Source organism: Rhinoderma darwinii, chromosome 4 (genome assembly GCF_050947455.1).
Source record: "Rhinoderma darwinii isolate aRhiDar2 chromosome 4, aRhiDar2.hap1, whole genome shotgun sequence".
Lineage (NCBI taxonomy): Eukaryota > Metazoa > Chordata > Amphibia > Anura > Rhinodermatidae > Rhinoderma > Rhinoderma darwinii.
The window spans coordinates 242,659,941-242,687,241 of record NC_134690.1 but is presented as its reverse complement, the minus strand read 5'-3'; the positions used below and the strand labels follow the sequence as shown (position 1 = coordinate 242,687,241).

The 27,301-nt window shown below is 41.9% G+C and overlaps 2 protein-coding genes across 2 annotated transcripts in view; both read right to left on the bottom strand.

Annotated features, from left to right (window-relative positions):
• Positions 1 to 14,252, bottom strand: part of LOC142760513 (tumor protein D52-like) — a 63,669-nt gene extending 49,417 nt beyond the window's left edge. Inside the window, exon 1 of the mRNA XM_075863711.1 lies at positions 14,064 to 14,252. Coding sequence (XP_075719826.1) covers positions 14,064 to 14,130 — 67 coding nt within the window. The 5' untranslated portion in view covers positions 14,131 to 14,252. The remainder of the gene's footprint in view (positions 1 to 14,063) is intronic.
• Positions 14,253 to 18,375: 4,123 nt separating this feature from the next.
• The window catches only part of LOC142761062 (uncharacterized), a 50,667-nt gene continuing 41,741 nt past the window's right edge, over positions 18,376 to 27,301 (bottom strand). Inside the window, exon 10 of the mRNA XM_075864254.1 lies at positions 18,376 to 19,912. Within this exon, the coding sequence (XP_075720369.1) occupies positions 19,721 to 19,912 (192 nt within the window). The 3' untranslated portion in view covers positions 18,376 to 19,720. The remainder of the gene's footprint in view (positions 19,913 to 27,301) is intronic.

Below are 27,301 nucleotides of genomic sequence, written 5' to 3'. Positions count from 1 at the left end.
GGGGTGGGCTATCTGTGGAGCACTATATACAGGGGTGGACTATCTAGTGGAGCACTATATACAGGGGTGGACTATATGTACAGGGGGGCTATATACAGGGGTGGGCTATCTGTGAAACACTATATACAGGGGTGGACTATATGTGGAGCACTATATACAGAAGGGCTACATACAGGGATGGGCTATATCTACAGGGGGGCTATATACAGGGGTGGGCTATCTGTGGAGCACTATATACAGGGGTGGGCTATATCTACAGGGGGCTATATACAGGGTTGGGCTATACGTGGAGCACTATATACAAGGCTGGGCTATATCTACAGGGGGCTATATACAGGGGTGGGCTATCTGTAGAGCACTATAGGGGGAGTTATTTGTGGGACACTATAAACAGGGGTGGCCTATATGGGGGCACTATCTACAGGGGGCTGTATGGGGGCACTATCTACAGGGGGCTCTATGGCAGGCACTATCTACAGGGGGCACGGTGTGTGTGGGGGACACAGTGTATGGTGCTATTATAATTAGAGGTGCAGTGTATGGTGTTATTATATTTAGGGGCGTAGTGTGTGGTATAATGATAACTTTATCTTTATTTATAGGTGCAGAAATGTTGGAAAAGTGAGAAGCTGAAGACATGTGAGCGGCAAACTGCAGAAATGGGCTGTGACCGGGAGAAGTCATCATAGAGGTCTGGACCGGATGGAGAAAAATAACTAGAATCTGAGACGTCACCGGTGAGTCACTTAATGTAGATGTTTATTCTGTCTCTAATCAGCACTGTAGTCACTGTATGATCTGCAGCGAGATGGTGGTATGATTGATAGGATTTATTTTTGTGAAACAGCATCTCCCAGCATATCCTTATCATTGTTCGGGCCATTCTGGGAGCTGTAGTTTTACGCCGTACATACCTATATGGAAGGGGTTGCACTAAATTGAGCTGTATTTGTGCTGGTGCTGTATATATGTACTGAGCTTGGTTCTGGTGTTGTGTATAGAACTATATTGCTTGTAAAATGTACAAATGTTTTTATGCTCGCGTTACATAAAAAGAAATGTGGAAAAGAAATGACACGTCGATTGGTAGAGAAAACAAACACGGCGAGGGGGAAGGAGATGTCGGGAAAGAGGTTGGGGGGGGGGGGGTGCCAAACTGAATCTTTGCCCCGGGTGCTGGAGAACCTAGCTACGCCTCTGCTTAAAAAAGCAGTTTTCCTCCATTTCTCACTGCAGGGCTAGTAGTTGGTATATGCTAAGGCCTCATGCACACAAGCATATCACAGCTTCATATAACCTCAGATTTCTACAGAGCTGAAATAGGGGACCTATAGCCGATAGATCTCTATGGACCCTATAGTACCTCCCTAGTTGGCGGTGGCCCCGGGCCCACTGAGCGGGTGGGGCCCACCACGACCGCCGCAACTGAAACCTGCCGCCAACACCCTCTCCATCTAGCGATTCCGTTGTTGAAAGGTGCTGATTGGCGGGGTCATTCTGCCCTGCGAATCAGCACCTTTCATCAACGCAAGTGGAGCAATGATGTCATCGCGCCGCTTGTGTCGATCAGCCCCAGCAGACCTGCTCAGAAGAGAGCAGGCCTGTATAGACACAGGACGGCGCGGGGACGGGATCAAGGTGAGTATGTAAAGTTTTTTTTTTTTCATTTAAAAGTGTGAGTGGCATTATTTACAGGGGGATCTATATGTGGGCCACAATCTACAAGGGAGTCTATATGTGGAACACTATCTACAGGGGGGCTATATGTGGGGCACTATCTTCAGGGGGGCTATATGTAGAGCGCCACCTACAGGGTCGGCTATATGTAGGGCGCTATCTACAGGGGGCTATATGTGGGGCACTATCTACAGGGCGCTGTATGTGGGTACTATCTACAGGGCGCTGTATGTGGGTACTATCTACAGGGGGCTCTATGGGGCACTATCTACAGGGAGCACTGTGTGTGTGTGGGACACAGTGCATGATGCTATTATAATCAGGGACACAGTGTATGGTGCTATTATAATCGGGGACACAGTGTATTGTGCTATTATAATTAGAGGTGCAGTGTATGGCGCTATTATATTTAGCGGCATAGTATGTGGCACCATGTGAATTTTATCTTTTGACGAGCCGTCATTTTACGCGCCATATTTTGACAGCGACGCGTAAAATGACAGCTCATCTGCACAGAACATCGTAAGACCCATTGCAAGCAATGGGCAGATGTTTGCAGACGTTTTGGAGCCGTCTTTCCAGGCGTAATTCGAGGCGTAAAACGCCTCCATTACGTCTGAAAAGAGGTCGTGTGCACATACCCTTAATTTGGAGCTTCTTTTGAGGCTTCTTTTCATGCTTCTTTTGAGGTGTTTTTTGAGGCGTTTTTCATAGTGTTCAATGAAAAATCAGCTCCAAAAAACGCCTCATAAGTGACATGCTACTTCTTTTTAAGGAGCGTCTTTTTACACTCCGTTATTTAAAACAGCGGCGTAAAAGGACGCCCCGTATGAGCTAAATGCTGTTTTTCCCATTGATTTCAATGGGCAGATGTTTGTAGGCGTTCAGCTTCCGTTTTCCAGGCGTTTTCGAGGCGTAAACGTCCCGAAATATGCCTAAAAACACTGCGTGTGAACATACCCTTAGATTTCTCTGAGCTAGTAAGTGGAGCCTAAGGGTATGTTCACACGCAAACATAAAATACGTCTGAAATTACGGAGCTGTTTTCAGGTGAAAACAGCTCCTGAATTTCAGACGTAATTGCTCGTACTCGCGTTTTTTGCGGCGTCCATTACGGACGTAATTGGATCTGTTTTTCAATGGAGTCAATGAAAAACGGCTCCAATTACGTCCCAAGAAGTAACATGCACTTGTTTGAGGCGGCCATCTTTTGACAGCGGCGCGTAAAAAAAAAGCCTGTCTGCACAGAACATCGTAAGACCCATTGAATTAAATGGGCAGATGTTTGCCGACGCTTTGGAGCTGTTTTTTCGGCCGTAATTCCAGGCGTAAACCGCCTGAATTACGTCCGTAAATAGGGCGTATGAACATACCCTTACTGTTATTATGTTTTCTATATACTGCACACAGAGAAAAGGAAAATCCTGCTCTCCTATCTCTATCTATCACATATATGAAAGCAGTAGCAGCAGAATGGAGTAGATTATACAGCAGTAATGAGTAGTGTAGCTGTGAATCCAGCGATGAGGTGACATATAACACTTACTATAAGCTGCTGCAGCATCTCTGTCTGCATCTCTCTCCCTCTGCTCCTGTACCCTCCCCACTCCATAGACTTTTATGGGCAGCTGTAATCTCATCCTTCAGTGAGCTGATAGTCCATCTTGTTTTGAGAAGATGGAAAAATCAGTAGGTGCAGACTGAGTAAACGGTTAGTTTAAGGGGTCGGGGTCTGATAAGTGGAGAAAGAGGACTTTTTCTCTATTGAGATATATTACAAAGTTTCTTATATTCGCTTGTATTATTAATTTATAAATCCTATGTGAAAAAAACCACGACCGTAGCTACAAATATAACAACCAATTTTTATTTCATGACATATAAAATATACATAAATAGATAAAAAATACAAACACAGAGCATTCACATAACAAGCGGAAAAAGAAGAACACGGTTGGGGATCTGGGTATAAACAATAGTGTCAAGGCCCTTTGTATGATGACGTGGGAGTAGTGAGGAAGTCAGCAGTGTGAATATGGATGGAATAGTAAATACATGAAGTCTTGGTAGAACAAACAAAAACATATACCAACAGCTAAGAACATACTACCCACGCCAAGAAGGGACCAAGCCAGAGCACCACCGCTGCTGACCTGACGCGCGTTTCACCAAAGATTCGTATGGGGGGATTATTAGTAATTTATGCAAAGTTTGTTCCCATCATGGATAGGTTCCCATTGGTCTGGGACCCTTGCAATGCATGTGCTTTTCTATCCCTCATACAAGGCTATTGTCAATATACTGTAAGTGAGACAATATTGTCTCTTTGGCTAATAGACCCTAACAAAGAAAACAGGCCCCTTTTTTTTTTAACACAAAACAGTGCAGTGCAGTGGCGGACCCCCATATGGGCATTTCGGGCGGTCGCCCGGGGCCCAAGGCTTGCAGGGGGCCCATAGCTTCCCACACCGCACACAAGTGAAACAAAACTCTCCAGGGCTGCTGCTGCCGGCCGCATTCTAGTGATCATCGGTCCCACGTGCTGATGAAGAGGCGGGGGGAATGTGCAGGGGGAGTCAATTGCGGCCAGGGAACAGGGGCACAGCACATCAGCTGTAGAGAGCAGACTGTCAGAGATTGTGATTGGCAGGTGCTGGAGTCTCCCTGACAGTCTGCTCCTCTGTGCTGCTGTGCACTGTCCCTCCTGTCTAAACCTCCAGCAGCTGCCTGATAACGGCAAAACTGAAACTAGAGGGTGAAGGACCTGTGGTGACGTCACAGTCACATGATTAAGGTCCTGGAGGCTGCCAGAGACAAGCACCGCAGAGGAAGAGACTGGTAAGTAAGTAAGTAAGTAAGTAAGTAAATAAGTGTGTGTGTTAGTTAATGTAAGTCTATATAGTGTGTGCTGTGTATATAGTGTCTATAATGTAAGTCTATGTAGTGTGTGTGTGTTTATGTGTGTGTGTGTCATAATGTAAGTCTATATAGTGTGTGCTGTGTATATAGTGTGTGCTGTGTATATAGTGTATATAGTGTGTGCTGTGTATATAGTGTGTGCTGTGTATATAGTGTGTACTGTGTATATAGTGTGTGCTGTGTTTATAGTGTCTATAATGTAAGTCTATATAGTGTGTGTGGTTTGAATATATAGTGTGCGGTGTTAGTGTGAATTGTATATAGGGTGTTTAATCTCACATTTTTTGTGTGCAAAATAATTTCCCACCCATAGAGCCCTCTGCAGTAAGTCAGATGCTCAGAACCCCCCCCCCCCCCCCCCCTGCAGTATAATCTCCCCCATGGAGCCCTCAGTAGTTATTATACTGCAGGGGGGGGGGGGGTCAGAGCGTTTGATTGACTGTTCAGGGTTCTATAGGGGAATAACTCCTTCCCCCCCCAAGAGCCATAAGGGCGGATTTACACGAACGTGTAATATGTCCGTGCAACGCGCGTGCTTTTCACGCGCGTCTCACGGACCTATGTAAGTATATGGGGCAGTGCAGACCGTCAGTGATTTTTGCGCAGCGTGAGTCCGCTGCGTAAAACTGACGACATGTCCTATATTTCTGCGTTTTTTGCGCATCACGCACCCATTGAAGTCAATGGGTGCGTGAAAATCACGCATGCCACACGGAGGCACCTCCGTGGGACGTGCGTGATTTGCTCAACAGCAGTATAACTATGATTGCAAACAGAAAAGCACCAGGTGCTACAAACATACAAACAGAGTGTCATAATGATGGCGGCTGCGCGAAAGGCACGCAGCCGCGCATCATATGGTGAGGACACACGGAGCTGTTAAGCGCCTTTTGCGCACGCAAAACGCCGCATTTTTTGCGTGCGTAAAACGCACACGCTCGTGTAAATCCGCCCTAAGTGTCAGACACTTAGACCCTCCCATAAGGCACTCAGCAGTCAGTCAGATACACTGGGGAGGGGTGTCTGACTGCTTAAAGGGTAACTAACGAAACTTTTAAAAAAAAAATTACATGTCATAGTGACATGTCAAATGTTCTAATCGGTGGGGGTCCGGGCACTGAGAACCCACCAATCGCTGAAACAAAGTGGCAGAAGCGCTCAGGTGAGTGCTTTGTCACTTTGTTTCTGATCGTCTTTCCTCTGATAGCCGAGCATGCGGTGTATGGGCACAATAGAAAGTCTATGAGTCCGTACACCGCGCCAAGAAAAGACAGTCAGAAATTAAGTGGAACAGCGCTCACCCGAGCACCCCTGCTGCTTTGTTTTAGTGATCGGTGGTGGTCTCAATGCTGGGACCCCCATCAATCAAAACTTCTGACATATCACTCTCACTATGACACGCCAAATGTTTTTTAAAAGTTTAGTTACCTCTTGGGGACTGAATTTATTGGTTTGAGTTAATGTATGGGCCTGGGTCTTAATTTGCTTAGGGGTCTGGGGTATAAGACAATTTATGGTGTTTATTTCTGAATTTTTATGTTGCTATAGACGCTGAAAATGGCTACAGAATCAAGGGGAAAAGATTTCTCATCAGGAAACTCTGCAGTCATCAGGAGAAGTCGCCTTAACGGTCTGTGTCAGATGGAGAAGAAAAGAGAACGACCAACCCATCAGTGAAGACATCTCCTGTGAGTCATTGCATTTATATGTCACCTCTCCTGACATGTCAGTTATCGGAAATCCTTGTATTCCACATAAAGTCTTTGTGTACCCAGGACTAATAGACAAATGTGTGTTACCATTCCCATTGTCAGGAGGATGTGTCCCTACTCAGTGTGATATAGTCAGCGATGGTTGGAGACTGTCAGTATGTTGGTACACAGCCCTTTGACAAGGGGAATTGTAGCACTCATTTGTCAATGCTCACACAGAAAGGTGGTGTTTAATATAGACATGACGTGGCAGGGCGGTGGTGGAGAAGGGGGCCCAAGCTTGTGGAACAGCCCAGGGCCCATGGTTTACTTAATCCGCCACTGAAAACATGCCTACATGGTTATCATTCCTTTGAAAATTCGTACATGCCCATTCCATCATGGAACTTGTGTTATGTGAGTAATTAAATTTCAAATGTGTTTCCTTAGATTAGTGGTCTCCAATTTGTGGTTCTTCATGAACTACAACTCCCATCATGCCCTGACTGGTGAAGGCTGGAATTGCAGTTCCGCAAAACAGCTGGAGAGCCACAGGTTAACGACTTCTGCCTTAGATTCATATTTCATGTTGTTTCCTCGTGCACCATGAGATTCAAGGTATAAATCATGGGTGCGGAGGTTGTGGATCTCAGAGACCACTGCACAGGACCACATTAACTTATCTAGGAACCCAGGAACTATAAGGCCCACAATTCCCTGTGTATGGAGATTTTTGAATCAACAACTTTATTTAGTGATACATTAATTTACTAGGGAAATCAACTGAAGTTACAGGGACACTAAGCACAGCAGCCTCTTTATTCTAAAGATTGATAGTGAGGTGGTCCCAACTCACAGACCTTTAGTGAACATGATCTGACATGTCTCGATGATAAGGGTAAGTGTGCTTCGTAAGGGTATGTTCACGTGTTGCGGCCATATATGAAAATCGCAGCAAAAAATGCAATATGACCACAACATGTGAATACACTCTAAGGGTACATTCACACTGATGGGAATTTTTTTAAGAATATGGGCTTACATATTTCAACCAATCACCAGTTGATGTTTAATGCAGCAGGTAATCTACTTACTGGGCCAAGACTCGAGACAGGATGCATAGTCATTAGTGCCCCAACATCTGCTCTGTGCTTATGATAATCCCCTCCAACTATAAACATCCCTTCCCCTCCTCTATACAGCCCCATCTCTGCTTACACACAATAGCCACACTGATTGTTTCAAAGCATAGAAAAACCTTGATTGGAACAATGTCAAATGTCAAAGAGACTTGCATAGATTCCGGCCTTCAAGGCAGAATCCAAAAACCCAGCATGCAAGTTAAGCCTCGTTCACATCTGCGTTGGGGTCCCTTTCTGACGTTCCGGTGGAGGTTTCCGTCAGAACGGGACCATGAACAGACACAAACTGACACAAATGGAAACGAGCGGTTTCCGTTTCCATCACCATTGATTTCAATGGTGACGGATCCGGTGCCCATGGTTTCCATTTGCCTCTGTTGTGCACCGGACCCGTCATTTTGCCGGACGCAATAGCGTAGTCAACCCCCCAGTAGATTTCCAGCAATGGGAAACGAAATCTCGTTTACCTCGTAATCTCGCGAGATTACGCGTGGCTTGCTGTAATCTCACAGAAAAGATTCAGAAGTGTCAGGATTCTGACTACACATGACGTCCAGGCTGGAGGTCATGTGTATTCATTATCAGGACACTTGTGTATGTGGCTGCACATCGTTCTAGTAAGAACACTATGTGCTGTGTAAATGAATGGAGAGGAGTGCATGATGCTGATTGGTCACTGATTCGTCAGCATCATACACTTCTATTCACAACGCCCAGTTAGTAAAACAAGTAAACACGCCCAGTTAAAAACACAATACACGCCCAGTTGGACATACAAAAAAAAACACGCCCAGTTGTCCATTTCAAAGCTCATTTGCATATATATAAAATAGCTCATAACTTGGCCAAAAATGAACGTTTTAAAAAAGAAAAACAACGTTACTGTTCTCTACATTGCAGCGCCGATCACATGCAATAGGAGATAGGGATTTGAGAATCTGGTGACAGAGCCTCTTTAAGTTGGCTGATTAAATGTTTCCATTGAAGAGGCATATGACCTTCATATAGAGAACTCCCTTATCTTAGGAGTGATCCCCTAGCAGCGCTACCAAGTATTACATGGTTATGTATTTACTTGGGTGGAAACTGTGTATCACCTCTGCTCTCTGTTGGGGAAATGTGCAGACACCTGTAGCTTTGTGGGTGACAATAGCTGACTTTCAGGCGTCTCAGCTGCCAGACCCCCACAATCAGCTGATCGCCAGGAGGATTACATTAGATAAGGTGCTTGTCCTCTCTGAACTACTCCTCTCACAAGGTTTTTTTTTTACAGGTATTCTTTTTATTATCAAGAGAAATCATCTTTAACCTGTTCACACTAAGTTTTTTGCAGGCATAAAAATCTGCCTCAAAATTCCGTCAGGAATTTTGACTTGTCTGCACGCGGTTTGCCGCGCACTGCATTTTTCGGTCTTGGCCATGGAGGACCGTAGGCAAAAAATTCAGCGTAAAACGCTTTCTCTGCCTTCCATTGATGTCAATGGGAGGTCAGAGACGGAAACGCCAGAAGAAAGGGCATGTCGCTTCTTTTTCCCGCGAGTGTGTATGGGAAAATGGAAGGCGATTTTGGGCGTTTTTTTCCGCAAAAAACGCCGCAAATAACTCAGTTTGAACATACTGTACCCTAAGGTTGCGGCCTGATTGAAATGATGTGACTTCCTTCTCATCCTTGCTTTAGAATAAACGTCATTCAGCTCCAAGGGATATTCAGTCATTTTGCAGTTGTCAAACTCTTCTAGATAGGGACCTCTATAAGCATAGATAGACTTTTGGCCTCATTTTGGATCTAAGTAGTGATTAATATCAACAACATTATCCTCACGGTGTTAGGCTTTAGATAAGACGTCAGTTGAGGACCTGCCTTTAGTTTTGGTTGTCCATAACCACGGTATTTTGGACTAGCTCCAACCAGGCCTGATCACTAAATCTGTAGCAAGAGGCGTTTGGACAAGTATTAACATTTTTTGTAAAGAAACAAGAAGACGTGCATATAATCACAACACAGTATTCATTTTACCTGCCATTTATGTAGGCAGTACAGTATTATAGCCGATGTCAGAGTGCAATGATAATTATATACGTAGTTAGGAATATAAGGAGGCTGCAGCTTTAGCAGAACTGCCATAGTTGTCATCTGTCTCTAATCAGATCATCTATGGGAATGCAATTTCTTTGTTTAATAATTTAAAGAATATCTTCTTTTTATTCTTGTTAGATTTAATTCTCATTATTAGTTTCCCAAGTTCTATACCCAACATTTCTGCTAATATTTACAAGCCGGTAGGTATTACAAATTCTGGTTTGCCGGCGATACATTCCCTCAAGTAAACAGGCATTGAGTTATTGATGTTATCGAATTAACAAAAATACATACAAATATTGTTACATATAAATGCACGTCTTTCTGATGTAAATGACTCGCTAAATCGGCGATCACTGCTCATTTGCTCATTTTTATAATTTTATCTTCATGTCCAAAAGGTCCCTTAAGCTGTGAATGTGCCATATACGTAATTACCAAGTAAATCCTACTGCTCAGTCAGTGTGAACAGTGCCGATTATGCCTTAGTTGCATTAATCACTATAAGTTCTGCTTTTAATGGGTAACTAAACATTCAACAAACTTCTGACATGTCATAGTGACATGTGAGAAGTTTTGATTGGTGCGAGTCCGAGCACTGAGACCCCCACTCATCGCTAAAACGAAGCGGTAGAAGTGCTTGTGTGAGCGGTGAGCCACTTCGTTTCTGTTCAACTTTTTCCGGAAATTGATGTAGTGGTGTACAGGCTCAATAGAAAGTCTATGAGTCCGTACACCGCTACATTGGCTTTCCGGAAAAAGCCAAAGAGAAACTAAGCGTCTCAGCTCTCACACGAGCGCTTCTGCCACTTCCTTTTAGCAATTGGTGGAGGTCTCAGTGCTCAGACCCCCACCAATCAAAACTTCTGACATGTTACTATGACATGTCAGAGAAGTTTGTTGAACGTTTAGTTACCCTTTAACAAAGGCAAAGTTGTCCTAAATGTCAGAGTCTGTACAGTAAATACAGATATAAAGTATATATACCGACTGCAGCAGGAAAAGAAGAGGATCTTACGTCTCTTTCTAAAAAGAACAGGGCACAGAAAATTAAAGGGGTTGACTCATCAGGACAACCTTCTCATATTGCAGCTATCCCACAGATGAGATGATTGTAAGGTGTCTGACATGGGTAACCTCCAACAGCTCAGCTGTCATTGCAGGAAGATGCTGTGGTCATGTACACATTTCCCTGCAGGAGTAACGTAGCATTACATGTCACCATTAAAATGAATCATTTAATCCAGGGTTGAGTCCTTCAGAACCGCTGGAGTGGGGGACCACCCTCTGGCACAGGAACATACATACTATATGATCAGTAATAATTTCAAGCTAGGAACTAATGTGCTACTTGGTTCTCCAAGACTTTTTGCTGTTGAGCTGGACAATCCATAATGCACAATGTCCTTGGAAACTATGTTATAATGTCAGTTACTATGTGTTATAATGTTCAAGCAGTTTTACTGAGATTCCTCATGCTTTATGTAAGCAACTGACCAATTATGTGTAAACATACTGAGACCCACCTTTCTTTACATCCCTTCTGCTAGGTTAATCGATAAGTGCACTTTGGCACCCATTTTTATATAAACCATGTGGAGTATTACTCTTATAAATCGTAAGAATTTAAATGAATGAACTTTGCAAATAGTTTTAATTACAAGTATCGTTCTGTCGCGTATCTACAGCTCCTATACAGTCCTATGTACTGTATCTCCATGGTTACAGACTACAAACAAACCCTGTCTGTAGTCTTAGCCTTCAGTCATTTGTTACTTCCTTCACAACCGTTTTTAGCTTAGCAAGAAGAGGGAGAAGATTAGAGAGACATACACAAGACTGCAGGATCAGGTTTTTTTTAAAGTCTGTAACCATGGAGACACACAGATCTGCATAGGAGCTGTATACAGAAAATGGTGGGATATTTTTACATTAAGATTGGTTAAAAAGTTGCTTTATTTCTATATGTTAGATGGATTGGAACAATAATGGTAGCAAAACTGCTTATAGTTTTTTTAGCCTGGATCTGAATCAGTCCTATAATGCGGAGAATTCAAAAATCCATCCAGGTGACACATATGGTACAAGGAATATAAATATTTAGACTGTGCCCTTCATTGCTATAATCTGCAGCATGCTATAGGACCTGGCTTTATATAATGAGACTGACTCCAGAATCAGCCTAAGCCCACTTTCACATGACAGTATTTGGGTCAGTATTTTGCATTAGTAATTATAAGCCAAAACCAGAAGTGGAACATAATCGTAAAAAAGTATAATGGAAAGATTTGTACCTCTTCCGTGTTTTGGACCCACTCCTGGATTTGGCTTACAAATACTGATTCCAAATACTGCCATGTAAACGGGCCTAAGAGTAAATTCACACAATGTGCAATTGCTGCAGATTTTCAGTGTGGATTCTGTACTGAAAATACACTGCAATTTACAGTATAATACATCTGGGTGGAATTTTAAAAACCCCATTTACACTGTGTGTGAAACCAGCCTAGGGCCTATAACTTATTGACCATTTGTGATCTATCAAGAACGGAGCTGCTATCTATTTAAGAAAGGACACCCTTTTCTAAATGTTTTTCCTACAAGAATCGGAAGTGCATATACGATTTATAGAGAAGATTTTGTGCGTATTCCGGTAAAAAATGGAATCCCTGCTGGAAAACTATTGTGTTTTCCCCCAACATTGACTGCGATTTGTGAGTTGCAATTAATAGTGCACTGAAGATATTGCCCCACATCAATTTTATTTTGCATATTTAGGCAGTTCTGTGACCTACAAAATCAGGGACTAGAGGTAATCAGATAATATATACTGCCACTCACACATACGTCCTATCCACTGGCCAAATGAACAAAAATCTAAGTAATTCTGTAAACTACTATCATTCCTGATATTCTCTCCAGTGACAAAAGCTCAAATACAAACAACTCAGGTCTTCTATATGCCTGGAAACAATGTCAGTATCTCATGGAGCAACAGCTGGTAGGATACACGGGTTCTTTGGCATGCAGAAACAAGGATACAAACAGTTGCTATTATGTTTAAATTCTATTGAATCCCAAAAGAAATATATAAATAGGTAGATATAATTAAATCGGTTTGATGGATTGGATAGATGAATGATGATAGATAGATAGATAGATAGATAGATAGATAGATAGATAGATAGATAGATAGATAGATAGATAGATAGATAGATAGATAGATAGATAGATATGAGATAGATAGATAGATATGAGATAGATAGATAGATAGATAGATAGATAGATAGATAGATAGATAGATAGATATGAGATAGATAGATAGATAGATAGATAGATAGATAGATAGATAGATAGATAGATAGATATTAGATAGATAGATAGATAGATAGATAGATAGATAGATAGATAGATAGATAGATAGATAGATAGATAGATAGATAGATAGATAGATATGAGATATAGATAGATAGATAGATAGATAGATAGATAGATATTAGATAGATAGATAGATAGATAGATAGATAGATAGATAGATAGATAGATAGATAGATAGATAGATAGATAGATAGATAGATAGATAGATATGAGATGATAGATAGATAGATAGATATGAGATGATAGATAGATAGATAGATATTAGATAGATAGATAGATAGATAGATAGATAGATAGATAGATAGATAGATAATGGGATAGATGATAGATAGATAGATATGAGATAGATAGATAGATAGATAGATAGATATGAGATAGATATGAGATAGATAGATAGATAGATAGATAGATAGATAGATAGATAGATAGATAGATAGATAGATAGATAGATAGATAGATAGATAGATAGATAATGGGATAGATGATAGATAGATAGATAGATAGATAGATAGATAGATAGATAGATAGATAGATAGATAGATAGATAGATAGATATTAGATAGATAGATATTAGATAGATAGATATTAGATAGATAGATATTAGATAGATAGATAGATAGATAGATAGATAGATAGATAGATAGATAGATAGATAGATAGATAGATAGATAGATAGATAATGGGATAGATGATTGATAGATAGATAGATAATGGGATAGATGATTGATAGATAGATAGATAGATAGATAGATAGATAGATAGATAGATAGATAGATAGATAGATAGATAGATAGATAGATAGATATGAGATAGATAGATAGATTTTGTATGGAGATAGATGTAGTAAATAATGGATAGATATAATGTATACTGTATTCTATATAAATGACATGTATCTCTATAAAGGTCTTTAGGGAGCTGTCACACTTTATATCATTTACTCCAGTGTGAACTTCATTTACTAACAGCCTAGAAACATTTTACCATAATAATCAGTTAGAGGTAGCTGGCACATTAAACTGTGAAATGTGTTGCAGTAAAGGTGTGACTAGATAGCGCCACCAGTCATTGTGTGTATTGTAGCGAGAAGTGTGGGCACACATTATTAATGCCACACATGCCAGGTGTCAGACAATCAGGGATGGCACATACATAACAGGAATGACACTGACTGACCTGGCTGTCGCTTGTTTTCCATGCTGGATTTGTGTGTGCCTCCAGTCGTGTGTGAGGAAGCGCACATAGAAACCAGGGCTGAGACTTGCTATTGTATCTCAGTACTAGGCAGGGATCTGTGAATGTCTCCCCCTCCCACTCCTGACTGGGTCTACTCCACCTCTCTCCCCTGACATCACTTCATGAAGCACACCTCCTGTAAAGAGTGCTCACTGGACATGTGGGGGATTAACCCTCTGGAGACCTGAGGGCAAATACACCCCTCAACATATGACTATCCACAAGATGGCAACAGGTATATACAAAGGTGTCAGGATATTATCATTAACATATCTTAATAAAATATCCTACAACATACCATATTATTTATAATAATCTCTCCAACAATGACATTTCATATACCATTTGAGAAGAGCAAGGTCTATTACAGTAGCAATATTTCAATTCTGTGACCATAAAAAAGCATGAGACCGCAAAACGAGCGCATTTATGCAGGTCATAGAACTAGATCACTCCTAATATTCTTGATCATTTACTATAGGGTCCGGGACTACATTATTCCTTAAGAGATCAAAGATTCCTGTCCACCATTTGTTGATTGATATAAAACACTGTCATTCTTTTTAAAAAAGAAAGTATGCAGCAGCTGAGGTGTGGATTATGATGTTCTGCAGCAGCTGGGGGCATACAACTGTATAATAATGCACCTGGTGAAGAATCTCTTTTTAAACACTACATGTCAGAGGTTGGCACAGGAGAAGGAAGTTCCCAGGAAAGTGATCTGTGGCAGACGTCTTCTGCAGAGACATGAGCAGCGCCTATGCCACCAACCTCTGTACATACATCAGGTTCTGACATCAGAATTAGATTTTTTAAGAACACCATGGGTGACAATGATCCTTGTCAGGATCAGCCCAAACATGCGGCTTGAAGTACAAATAATCAGACTGAAGCTACAGGGGGAGCAGGTCTGAGTTTGTCAACGTACTTACGGATAGAACAGAGATAAGTTTGCCAATATACCTACATATGGAACAGAGATAATTTTGTCAATATACCTACATATGGAACTGAGATCAGTTTGGAAATATACTTACATATGAAACAGAGATAAGTTTGGCAATATACATACATATGGAACAGAGATAAGTTTGGCAATATACCTACATATGGAACAGAGATAAGTTTGGCAATATACCTACGTATGGAACAGAGATAAGTTTAGCAATATACCTACGTATGGAACAGACATAAGTTTGGCAATATACCTACATATGGAACAGAGATAAGTTTGGCAATATACCTACGTATGGAACAGAGATAAGTTTGGCAACATACCTACGTATGGAACAGAGATAAGTTTAGCAATATACCTATGTATGGAACAGACATAAGTTTGGCAATATACCTACATATGGAACAGAGATAAGTTTGTCAATGTATTTTCTGATGAAACACAGAGGAGTTTGTCATTAAACCTATGGATAGAACAGAGATGAGTTTGGCAATTTGTACATCTGATAGTGATTTTACAATTTGCTATCTGTGGTTTCTGTAGCACTACAGGTATACCAAGATTTCATGGTGCATAAAAGAAACTTAGTAATTGACAAATTGTTCTTAATTTTGGGAATAAAAGCAGACCAAGATTATTGAACAACTGTCCTAATAAAGTCGAATGGTACACAGCAGTGGAATGAATACGAACAATAAAGATAAATACTGCAGTATGTAAAAAACATAAAAGTGCCATTGAGAATTGTGAAGATCCAAACAGAAGCCATGATATTCTGGACAAGCATTCATTTATGTGGTAGTGGGGAGTCCAAAGCTGTTCTGAAAAAGAAGCATCTTACTATTACATTTCATTTTTGCTACATGAAAATAGGTGTTGGATGAGAACCGGCGCCTTCTGGGTTCTCATAAAAATGGATTCTTTGAATACGTTTATTTGGCCGCACATAAAATTACAACCCTGGACAAATATGATACACAAAAGAAATCCGCCAGCTTGAAGATTTCAATGTGTGACTGTTGGTTAAAGCGCAAATATTATGACGTTTGCTTGGGAAAGCTGAGATTAAGTCTTACGGCTCATTCAGACGAGCGTGTTCTGTGCTAGGGCCATTCAGACAAGCATGATTTTTCACCCAGCCAGTGTCCGTTGCGTGAAACTCACTGCATGTCCTATATTGGTCTGTTTTTGCGGACGAGGTCGCCAATTGAAGTCTATGGGTGCATGAAAAACACGGACGACATATGTGTGCTGTCCATGTTTCGCGCATCAGTTGCTAATGAAATGCAGAGAAAGAAAAAAAAAGCGCTTGCAAGTATCTTTTGTATGTATCTTGTGCAGGCAAAATCCCTTCTTGGACACGAGATGAAAATCATGCAGTCTGACAAACAGGTACAGAGGATTAGGATTGCTGCACTTCCAGGCAAAGGCATCTGTATTCTGGTAACCATGGAAACCAATCCTCTCCGTTATAATCATTTGCTACTCTATCTGCCTACACACATATACTAATATCATTAATATGCATTTTAATAAATAATGCCCCTTCCAACTACAGAAAGGACACAAGTGACTCCCTGTGACAATTGTAACACAATGCAACGCAGAATGATTCCATAATTGAGATGAATTCAATTCATAAGCAGGCATCGATTTTGGATCATAATATCAGCTAAGGTTATGTGGCTGCTTATCTATTAAACCTTGTGTAATTTACAGAGAATCACACATAAGGTATATTCGCCCACGGCAGATTTGTTGGAGACAGTTCACATTCATCTGAATTGGATTTGCAGAAATCCATGTGCATGATGCAAAAAAAGGAAAACATTCAGATATATAGAACGGATACCCTTAGGCTACATTCACACTGCCGTTTTTCACCTCCGAGGTGCACCCGTGCGGGACACGTTATCATGCATCCCCCATAGACTAGAGTCTATGGAGGGATGCGTGAAGCGCAAAAAAAATAGGACAAGTCCTATTTTTTACGGATCCTTCAACGCACTCTGTTGAAACAACGGTCGTGTGAACGGCCCCATTGAAATACATGAGTCCGTGTGACGACCGTTGTTTTAACGGCCGTCACAAGGACGTGATATACGCTCGTCTGAATGAGCTCTTAGACAATTGGAACAAACGGGACAAGTCCATATTATTCAATTAAGACTGATAATATCTCCGTAAACTCAAGATAAACAACATTCATCACCACACCCAAGATTAATCTAATATCTATCTAATCTACACATGCATCTGATCATTATGCCCCTCTTTGGCCATTTACTAGAGTTTACTATAAGGCTGGATTCACACGACCATGTTACGTCCGTAATGGACGGAACGTATTTCGGCCACTAATCCCGGACCAAACACATTGCAGGGAGCCGGGCTCCTAGCATCATAGTTATGTACAATGCTAGGAGTCCGTGCCTCGCTGCCGGACAACTCTTGTACTGTAATCATGTTTTCAGTACGAGACAGTTGTCCTGCAGCGAGGCAGGGACTCCTAGCATCGTACGTAACTATGATGCTAGGAGCCCGGCTCCCTGCACTGTGTTCGGTCCGGGATTAGTGGCCGAAATACGTTCCGTCCATTACGGACGTAATGTGCTCGTGTGAATCCAGCCTAAATTGCTTTGAATATACTGTATGTCCTTATGTGACCATTTAGGCTGAATTCACACATTGCAGTTTTAAACGTAACCAAAAACAGCCTGTGTGATACCAGTCTTAGGGCAGTAAGCTCAATAAAGTAGTACTGTGGTGCTCCATGCCACCTTCATGGAGTCTGTTTCTGACAGTTTGGTCAGAAACATGTACACCGGTAGCCCACTAAAGCTTATTTTGTAGGCCTCTGGCAGCGCTCCACCTGTTCCTCCTTGCACAAAGGAGTAGACATCGGTCCTGCTGATGGGTTGATGCCCTTCTACGGCCATGTCCGGTTTTCCTCATATAACGGCCCGTGTCCTAGTATCTGCTCCATGCTCTCCATACCTGCTGCGTCTCCCAGCAGGTATTCCCATCTTCTCGAATGCAAAATTAGAGAAGAATTAGTCAGGAAGAATGAGGAGATAGGAATTGTCTGTGTCCACCACCTGCAAAACCATTCCATTTTGGGGGGTTTTGTTGCTGATGAATTGCACCTGTTGTCACTTTTATTTGCGCCAAATCAAGAGAAATTAATTCACAATCGCTTATGGTTCCTAACTGGATAGATATACCTGAAGTTTAATTGACTTGGCGTTATATTGTGATTCTTAAGTGTTCCTTTCATTTTTTTTGAGTAGCTGATTTTAGAGTAGATTTACTAGTCTTTTCAGTGGCTCTTTCAACATAGTGAAAATAAAGACTCCGATAATCACATACTCTACAGTAATCAGCATTGAAAGGTCTAGAATGGAAATATACATATAACCCTTTCTTTCCCTTTAGTTTATTGATATGATTTGACACTTTCAATTATTGGTATTTCTATACCTCGGCTACCTTTTGCAGAGCTTTGTTATCATATATTATGTGCAGAGATAGGGGTGGAGTCCGAGATTTTTTCCAGCATGGGAAAATATGTTCCTTAGTGAAACAGCCACTAGGTGCTACAATGTAGAAACCATACTGGAACAGTGAATACTTTTACAATGTGATAGAAATAGTTTTTGTACCCTGGCTCCATAACTCACAATAGACAATATTGGACTGGAGCAGGTACAACTAATAATAATAGGGTGGGATCCTAAAAACACCCTAAACAATGAAATACAGATATTTTACAGCTCAGACGGCACTCTCGTGAGAGTGTTTGGCGTGCCGCTTAGGCATTACTGATTTTTTGAGTTCTTTATATACCTTTGAAACAGTGTTTTTCATGTGAGTATGGAATAAAAACAAAAGTGAAGTGTACAGTGTCGAAGGGTGTTGCACTATATATCCCGTTTTCTTTCCACACTGGAGTTATAGGTTTATATGCTGCCAGGATTGTTGATGTTTGGAGGCTAGCAGCGACTCTGTGGAACTACAGGGACCAGAAGAACTACCTTCAGCTACACTAGATCTTGGATTATCTATTTGCTGAAAGATTGGGACACATTATGCTGATTGACTACACGTTGGACTTTGTTTTCGGTGCCGTCTGAGCGGTAAAATATCTGTTGTATTTCACTTTAAGGGTATGTTCACACGGGCTATTTTCGGACATTTTTCGGGCCGTAAACGTCCGAAAATGGATGAAAAATCGGAAGCAGAACGCCTCCAAACATCTGCCCATTGATTGCATTGGGAAAAACGGCGTTCTGTTCCGACGGACTGTTTTTTTGCGGGGCCTTTTTCAAAAACGGCCGCGTAAAAAAACGGCCGCGAAAAAGAAGAGCAGGTCACTTCTTGGGACTTTTTGGAGCCATTTTTCATAGACTATTGAAAACAGCTCCAAAAATGACAGTAAAAAACACTGCGAAAAACGCGAAAAACAGCTCCGTATTTTCAGAAGTTTTTGAGTTTGCGTGTGAACATTCCCTTACAATGTGCAATTAATAACGAATTATTCATTTACATTTTTTTTAAAAGTGATAAAAAGTTTGAGGTTTATTGGACAAGAAGAATTATTAAATTACCCTGAATTTAAAATGTTAGACAAATTGCATTAATGCTAGTCAAGATGTTGATCAGGCAATGATTGGGAGAGTTTCTTCATGGAACTTGCCAGGTCTGAGATCTCCATCCACTTGACTGACTGTAGGGACCGCTGCAGAGAATGCTTAGATTGAACAGCTGACAGGTGCTTGTCCAAGTCCTCTATTTTTAAAGAAATGTGCAGCAGCTCAGACTCTTTTTTAGTGATCTGAAAATAAGAAAACACAGTAATTATTAGAAAGAATGTATAAAATCATAGTGTAAAATATAGGTGAAAGACAACCTGGACAAAAATCTCTCCAGCCAGGCATGCCACTCATATAACATGATGCCCATTAAAGTGACCATCAGAGTGGGAGCTGCCCTTTCTTAGTGGCTCTCTGCCCTAGCTAATAGGGGGGGGGGGGGGCGGACACAATTGGGGGACTCCTTACTATAATGTCCATATGTCCTAATAGATCATATGGACAGGAGTTGCTTCTTGAGGGAGCTATTTTAAGCAAATATGAGATTTCCCCTTTTTCTGCCAGGAAAGATTATTAGTTTTGTAGGTGCAGCAATACAAAGGGAATAAGAAAGAAAACATTTAACATAATTATAGACATCACACAGATATTGATAACTCATTTTAACCTTGCCATAAATTAGTTTAAGCTATGTTCATCTTATATAAAAAAAAACATTCTAGAGGTTTTTTAACTGTTTGTGCCAGATCTGTTATGTTCCACTTCTGGTTCTGATTTACAAATTACAGGCAGATTTTTCTGCCTGCAAAAAACTCTGTGTGAACAGGGCCTAAAAAATGTCATATAGGAATTCTATTATCAGAAAATGTCCTTTTGTTTACATCAAGTTTTTATGTATGATGATGAGATATCATTGTAACAATCGCTCAAAACATAGCTCCTTGTGAAATTGAGCGTTGATCAAGGAGCGGACTTGTTGATCGACGCTCATTTACACTGCCCCTGTCAGGCCGTGTAAGGGTAAGGCCACATGGTGCGTCATTGACGCGGTTTTATTGTGTTTCAAAACCGCATGCGGTCAACTGCATGCGTTTTTTGTCTCTGTAATGCTGCAGTTCTGTTGCGTTTTTAAAGGAAATAATTGATGGGCATAGCTTTCACCCGTGTTGAGGTTTGTTGGGTGCCTCCTGTATATTGTTCATTACAAGGCATTGCATTAGCAAAAACACAAGCCGTTCAGCAACAACTTTGGCAGCGCGGTCAGTAACTGCATGCGGTCGGACATTATGAAGATGCAGTTAACTGCACAAAATCACATTGTAATATAATAGCAGCAGTCTGTCCGTAACACAAATGCCACCATTGACTTCTATTGAAAAACTACTTGCTGCAGTTTAAAACCGCAACATATACGCACTGTGTGGCCTTACCCTAAGAGGATTCTAACTTATTGTACACAATTTCTAGTTAATGTCAATTTTATAACAGAGCTTCTGTTTTCTCCAATATGTTTGTCATATGCATACAGCGTAGGTGACAATGCTGTAACCCTATGCACATAAAGTGTCTCGAGAACAAAATGTGCTATTTCACATGTGGATTGCAAAAAATAATCCACCAAACATGAAAATGCATTATGAGATTACTGAGCTTTTGTAAAAGGCAAATCTGAATGGTATGGGTAACCACTCAGACAATTTCCACTGCAGCTCCCCCCCCTCTCCATTTGTCATCTCCTCCTCCCTGACAATACTGTCACAATAGTCCTTCCTAGTAGACAATGGGGATTAACACAAAACGCCACATGTTCCCTGCTAAAATACCTTGTACTACATACCACAGCCGCTGCTGAACCTCTTTAAGACCATGAAGGGGGAGATTGATGACAAGAATGACTTCCAGTGACTATAACACGAAAGCTGCATGCTATGTGCCACATTGGATATATAATTAAACTACTATGTTTGAGGTAAATCCTGCATTAAGGCCCCATGCACACGACCGTGCCCGCAATCACGGCCCGCGATTGCGGGCACGGCCGGCCGCTGACTGACAGCCGCATTTTCGGGCCGTGCTCCCATACAAAGTATGGGAGCACGGCCCGCAAAATGCGAAAGAACGGACATGTTCCATAATTCCCGGAACATTTCCACGCCACTGACACCCTTCCGTAGTGCTACGGAAAGGTGTCAGTGTTCAATGAAAGTGAATGGCTCCGTTTTTGCGGACCGCAATTGCGGTCCGCAAAAACTGAGGTTTTTTGCTGTCGTGTGCATGGGGCCTAAGCCTGACATTTTTTTTTTAACTGCATCTGAGTGAAGCTGCTCAAGGAACTAAAATCATTAGACACTGTAGCCTCACTATAGCCTTTCCTGGACCTTTTATATAGTGATGCTCAAGGGACCTGGCCGTCCGTCAAGATCTTTAACCCCTTCCCGCTGCCGCTACTTTTGACCTTCCTGACAGAGCCTTATTTTTCAAATCTGACATGTTTCACTTTATGTGGTAATAACTTTGGAATGCTTTTACATATCCAAGCGATTCTGGGATGGTTTTCTCGTGACACATTGGACTTTAAGTTGGTGGTAACATTTGGTAGATACATTAAGTATTTAATTGTAAAAAAAAACAAAACTTAGCGAAAAAAAATAGCATTTTTATAAATTTAAATGTATCTGCTTGTAAAACAGATATTAATACCACACAAAATAGTTACTATTTCACATTTCCCATATGTCTACTTTAGATTGGCATAGTTTTTTTTTAACAACCTTTTATTTTTCTAGGATATTACAAGGCTTAGAACTTTAGCAGCAATTTCTCATTTTTACAGGGACCAGTTCAGTTGTGAAGTGGCTTTGAGAGGTCTATACAATACAAACCCCCCATAAGTCACCCCATTTTAGAAACTGCACCCCTCAAAGCATTCAAAACATAATTTAGAAAGTTTCTTAACCCTTTAGGCGTTTCAAAAGAATTAAAGCAAAGTAGAGGAGAAATGTACAAAAAATGTTTTTTTTGCAATTTTAAATACTTTTGTGTCAAAAAAGACAAAAGTATAATAGGTATGATACCTTTATTGGCTAACCATAAACGTTCTATATGCGGCTTTCAGAGCACAGAGGCTCCTTCTTCAGGCAGTTTACAAATGAATGACTTAGAAAAAAAGCACAACATTTAGATGTTACACAAAGACAATTAGTACATGAGGTGATACATCATTAAGATAAGCCGGGGCAATAAAACGGAGGTTATGGGGGTGATGACTTTGGAGTTAAGGCATCTGGAGTCAGTCTGATGGGGGATCTGACGGGTGTCCATGTAGTGGCTCATAAATCCTGGTGTTAGATTGAGGCCTTGTGTCAATGACTGGAATTTTATCATCAGCTTGAATTCCCAAATTTTTCTTTCTCTGTTGTTTTTAAAACGACCCTTTAAAATTAGGACCTTTAACTCTGCCAAACTGTGATCTGGTCCAGAGAAGTGTTTTTTTAAACGGGTGTATCCACCTCCTGTTTTATTGTATGTCTGTGAAGATTCATCCTGGTTTGTAGTTTTTGTATGGTTTCCCCCACTGGCGTAGCTATAGGGGTCGCAGCGGTCGCAATTGCGACCGGGCCCCGAAGCCAGGGGGGCCCACAGCCCCCCGCACATCAATAAAAAGTTACTATAGTAACTCGGGCCGCAGGCCCCTGTTACTATAGTAACATACTTTACTTACCTTCCTGGTTCCGGATCGCAGCGGAGGTCCTGACGTCAAGCGCTGTGCGCAGCGCATGACGTCACAGCGCTATGCGCCATGCACAGCATCGAGACGACTGAACTCCCGCCGTGGCCGAAGAGGAAGGTAAGGTTAGCCCTGACTGGCGGGGTCCGACTCCCGGGACCCGCCAATCAGCTGTTTTGAAGGGGCCGCAGCACTCATACGAGAGCTGCTCCCCTTCATTCCTGTCACTTCATTCCGGTCACACTGTGAATCCGTGTCGGCGATTCACAGTGTGAGCGAGTAGTGAAATGAAGGGGAAGCAGCTCTCGTACGAGTGCTGCGGTCCTTTCAAAACAGCTGATTTGCGGGTCCCGGGCGACACATCAGCTATTGATGGCCTATCCTGTGGATAGGCCATCAATGTTTAGGAACTGCACAACCCCTAAGCCTACGATGTAGCAGGCTTAGGGGGCCCATGAGACAGGATCATGGGACTCTAAGGGTCAGTACGATTCCGACGATACCTAATTTATAGAACTTTTTTATGTTTTACAACTTTTTGCTCAATAAAATTACTTTTGTAAAAATAATATCTTTTTTCTGTCGCCATGTTGTGAGAACCATAACTTTTTTTATTTTTTCATAGACGGAGCTGTATGAGGGCTTGTTTTTTGCGAGACGAGCTATAGTTTTTATAGGTACCATTTTTGGATACATGCGACTTTTTGATCACTTTTTATTCACATTTTTGTAGGGCATTTCTATGGGGAAAAAACGCAGGAATCAATCCACTTTCCGCTGCAATAAAATCTTAGGTGAATTTCTGGATGGAATTTTTAAACAGTGTGTGGATGACATTTGTTAAATAACACACACTTTTCTGCTATTGTATTAGGCTGGATTCACACGAGCATGTCCGGTCCATAAAGTACGGAACGTATTTAGGCCGCAAGTCCCGGACTGAACACACTGCAGGGAGCCGGGCTCCTAGCATCATAGTTATCTATGACACTGGGAGTCCCTGCCTCGCCGTAGAACTACTGCCCCGTACTGAAAACATGATTACAGTACGGGACAGTTGTGCCGCAGCGAGGCAGGGACTCCTAGCGTCGTACATAACTATGATGCTAGCAGCCCGGCTCCCTGCAGTGTGTTCGGTCCGGGACTTGCGGCCTAAATACGTTCCGTACTTTATGGACCGGACATGCTCGTGTGAATCCAGCCTAATACAATAGCAGAAAAGTGTGTGATATTTAACAAATGTCATCCACACACTGTTTAAAAATTCCATCCAGAAATTCACCTAAGATTTTATTGCAGCGGAAAGTGGATTGATTCCTGCGTTTTTTCCCCATAGAAATCAATGAGGAACAACAATTCCGCAGCAAACTACAATGTACTACATCATTTGCTACGGAAACGTTGCAGAATTACTAACAGGAGGTGGGAATGACATCACGGGAAGAAGAAATATCACAGCCCTTGAAAAAATGCAGCAAAAAAAAAAAAATGTGGATTGTCTACTAGTTGATGCGGAAATGCTGCGGAAATTTTCCACAGCACATCCGTTACGTGTGGACAAAACCTTAGACCTCACACACATGGCAATGACACATGCGTGGACCCATATGCCAAGGCACAGACAGCACAGACCGGTGGGTACTTTTTGTGCTGCCATGTGGTACCTTCATTGAGCACTATACTTTCATTGCTTCTAGGGGAGAAAAATGCAGTAAAACAAGATGCACTGCAGCATAGCACAGTTTTCTTCTCATGGATTCTTACAGAAAATAAAGTTGTGACGTAATATCTCTGTGTTTATGTGTAAAATGGGAGAGACATGGAGCTACAATATACAGATCTCAAATATGTCCTAACTTTGCTTTGTTGGTTGCTATTTCTTGTTTGCCTGATTATGTACCTTTTTTTAATGGGTTTTCCGCTTTGGAGAATCCCTACTTGTTAGAAGGGTCTCTTAAAAATAAGCAGATCGCAAAGTGTGAACCTCAGCAATCAGCTGTAATCTCTGTGGAAAACTGGTGGTAAGAGTTCAATTTCTCTGCACATATTGCCTGTGTAATACAGCATAGATCTTCTAGAGTGAGAGACACTCTTTGTTACTGCTCCTCACTCTAAGACTCTAAGGCCTCATGCACACTTCCATCACCGTTTTGCACGGATCCGTGTGTCCGTGATTGTGTCAGTGTGGTTCCCGTGTGTACTCCGTGTACACTTCCGTGTTTCTGTTTCCGAGAGGTACTCACTGTCCAGCGGTAGTCACTGTCCAGGGTGCTGAAAGAGTTACGAGCAGTGCTGGATAGAGAGAAGGGGCTGCACTGATCGGCAGTAACTCTTTCAGCACCCTGGACAGTGAGTACCATGCGCGGCGCTCACAATATAGATTTATGATGTTTACTCCAAAAACCCGCAACAAAAAAAGTTTATACTTACCCAGAACTCCCTGCTTCTTCCTCCAGTCTGGCCTCCTGGGATAACATTTCATCCCATGTGACCACTGCAGCCAATCACAGTCTGCAGCGGTCACATTGACTGCCGCGTCATCCAGGGAGGTCGGACTGGATGTCAAAAGAGGGACGCGACACCAAGACAATGGCCGGGGTACGAAAGGGCTGCCCCTTCTCTCTATCCAGCACTGATCGCCAGCCTCTTCTCTCTATCCAGCACTGATAGAGAGAAGAGGCTGGCGATCAGAGCTGGATAGAGAGAAGAGGCTGGCGATCAGTGCTGGATAGAGAGATGGGGCTGCCCCTTCTCTCTATCCAGCACTGTTCAGCAACCTCTTTTCTCTATCAGTGCTGGATAGAGAGGATGGGGCTGCCGATTAGTGCAGTGCAATATCTCTCTCTACGTGTAATTCTGCCCGCCCAGCCGTTGTTAGGCAACGGCTCCATCACACACGGACGGCACACGGATGCCTTCCGTGTGCCTTCAGTTTTTTTGACAGACCCATTAACTTGTATGGGCCCCGGTCACGGAATCTCAGATCAAAGTAGGACATGCTCTACTTTTGTCGGAACGGAACAACGGGACCGTCAAAACAACTGAAGTGTGCATGGCCCCATTGAAATGAATGGGTCAGGGTGCTAGCCGTCACAAAAACGGCTAGCACCCTGAAGGAAAAAACGAAAGTGGGCATGAGGCCTAAGAGATGAGGATCCTGAACAGTGGCTGCCCTACTATAAACAGAATTCACTAATAGGGTATATGAAAACAAGTTTTCTAAAGTAGACAAACACTATAATCTCTTCCATGCCAATAACATGATAAGCTTGAAAAATCGAAATAAACCCTGCAAAAAGTTAAATCTGATAACAGAATGACCGATTCCTTGGCTCACTTGGGCCATGCGTGATGTGGTTCCCTGGAGTCCCAAAGCCTTAGAAATGGGATGTCTATTCACAATCTCTGCACTTCGTTACTCTGTCTGTGGTAGTTAAAGCAGAGGACGCGTAATCTCGTTGTAACCGCGTAATCTCGCGAGATTACGCGTTCTCTGCTGTAACTACCACAGACAGAGTAACGAAGTGCAGAGATTGTGAATAGACATCCCGTGGGATGTCTATTCACTGTCTAAACACTTCAGTATTGTTAATGAGTAAGTATAAGACAGCACATAGCGATCTAAAAGGATCCCTATGCACTGCCTAAATGAATGGAGAGGAGTGCATGATGCTGATTGGTCAGCGTCATACACTCCCCTGTACAACACCCACTTGGTCTAAAGTAAAAACACGCCCACTTGGGCATTAAGCAACTAATTAGCATAAATCTAAAAACGATAATAAAGTGGTGAAAATAGATTGTTTTATTAAATAAAAAGCACTGATGTCACCTACATTATAGCGCCCATCTCCTTATGTAGGAGATAGGGAACTTATAATGTGGTGACAGAGCCTCTTTAAAG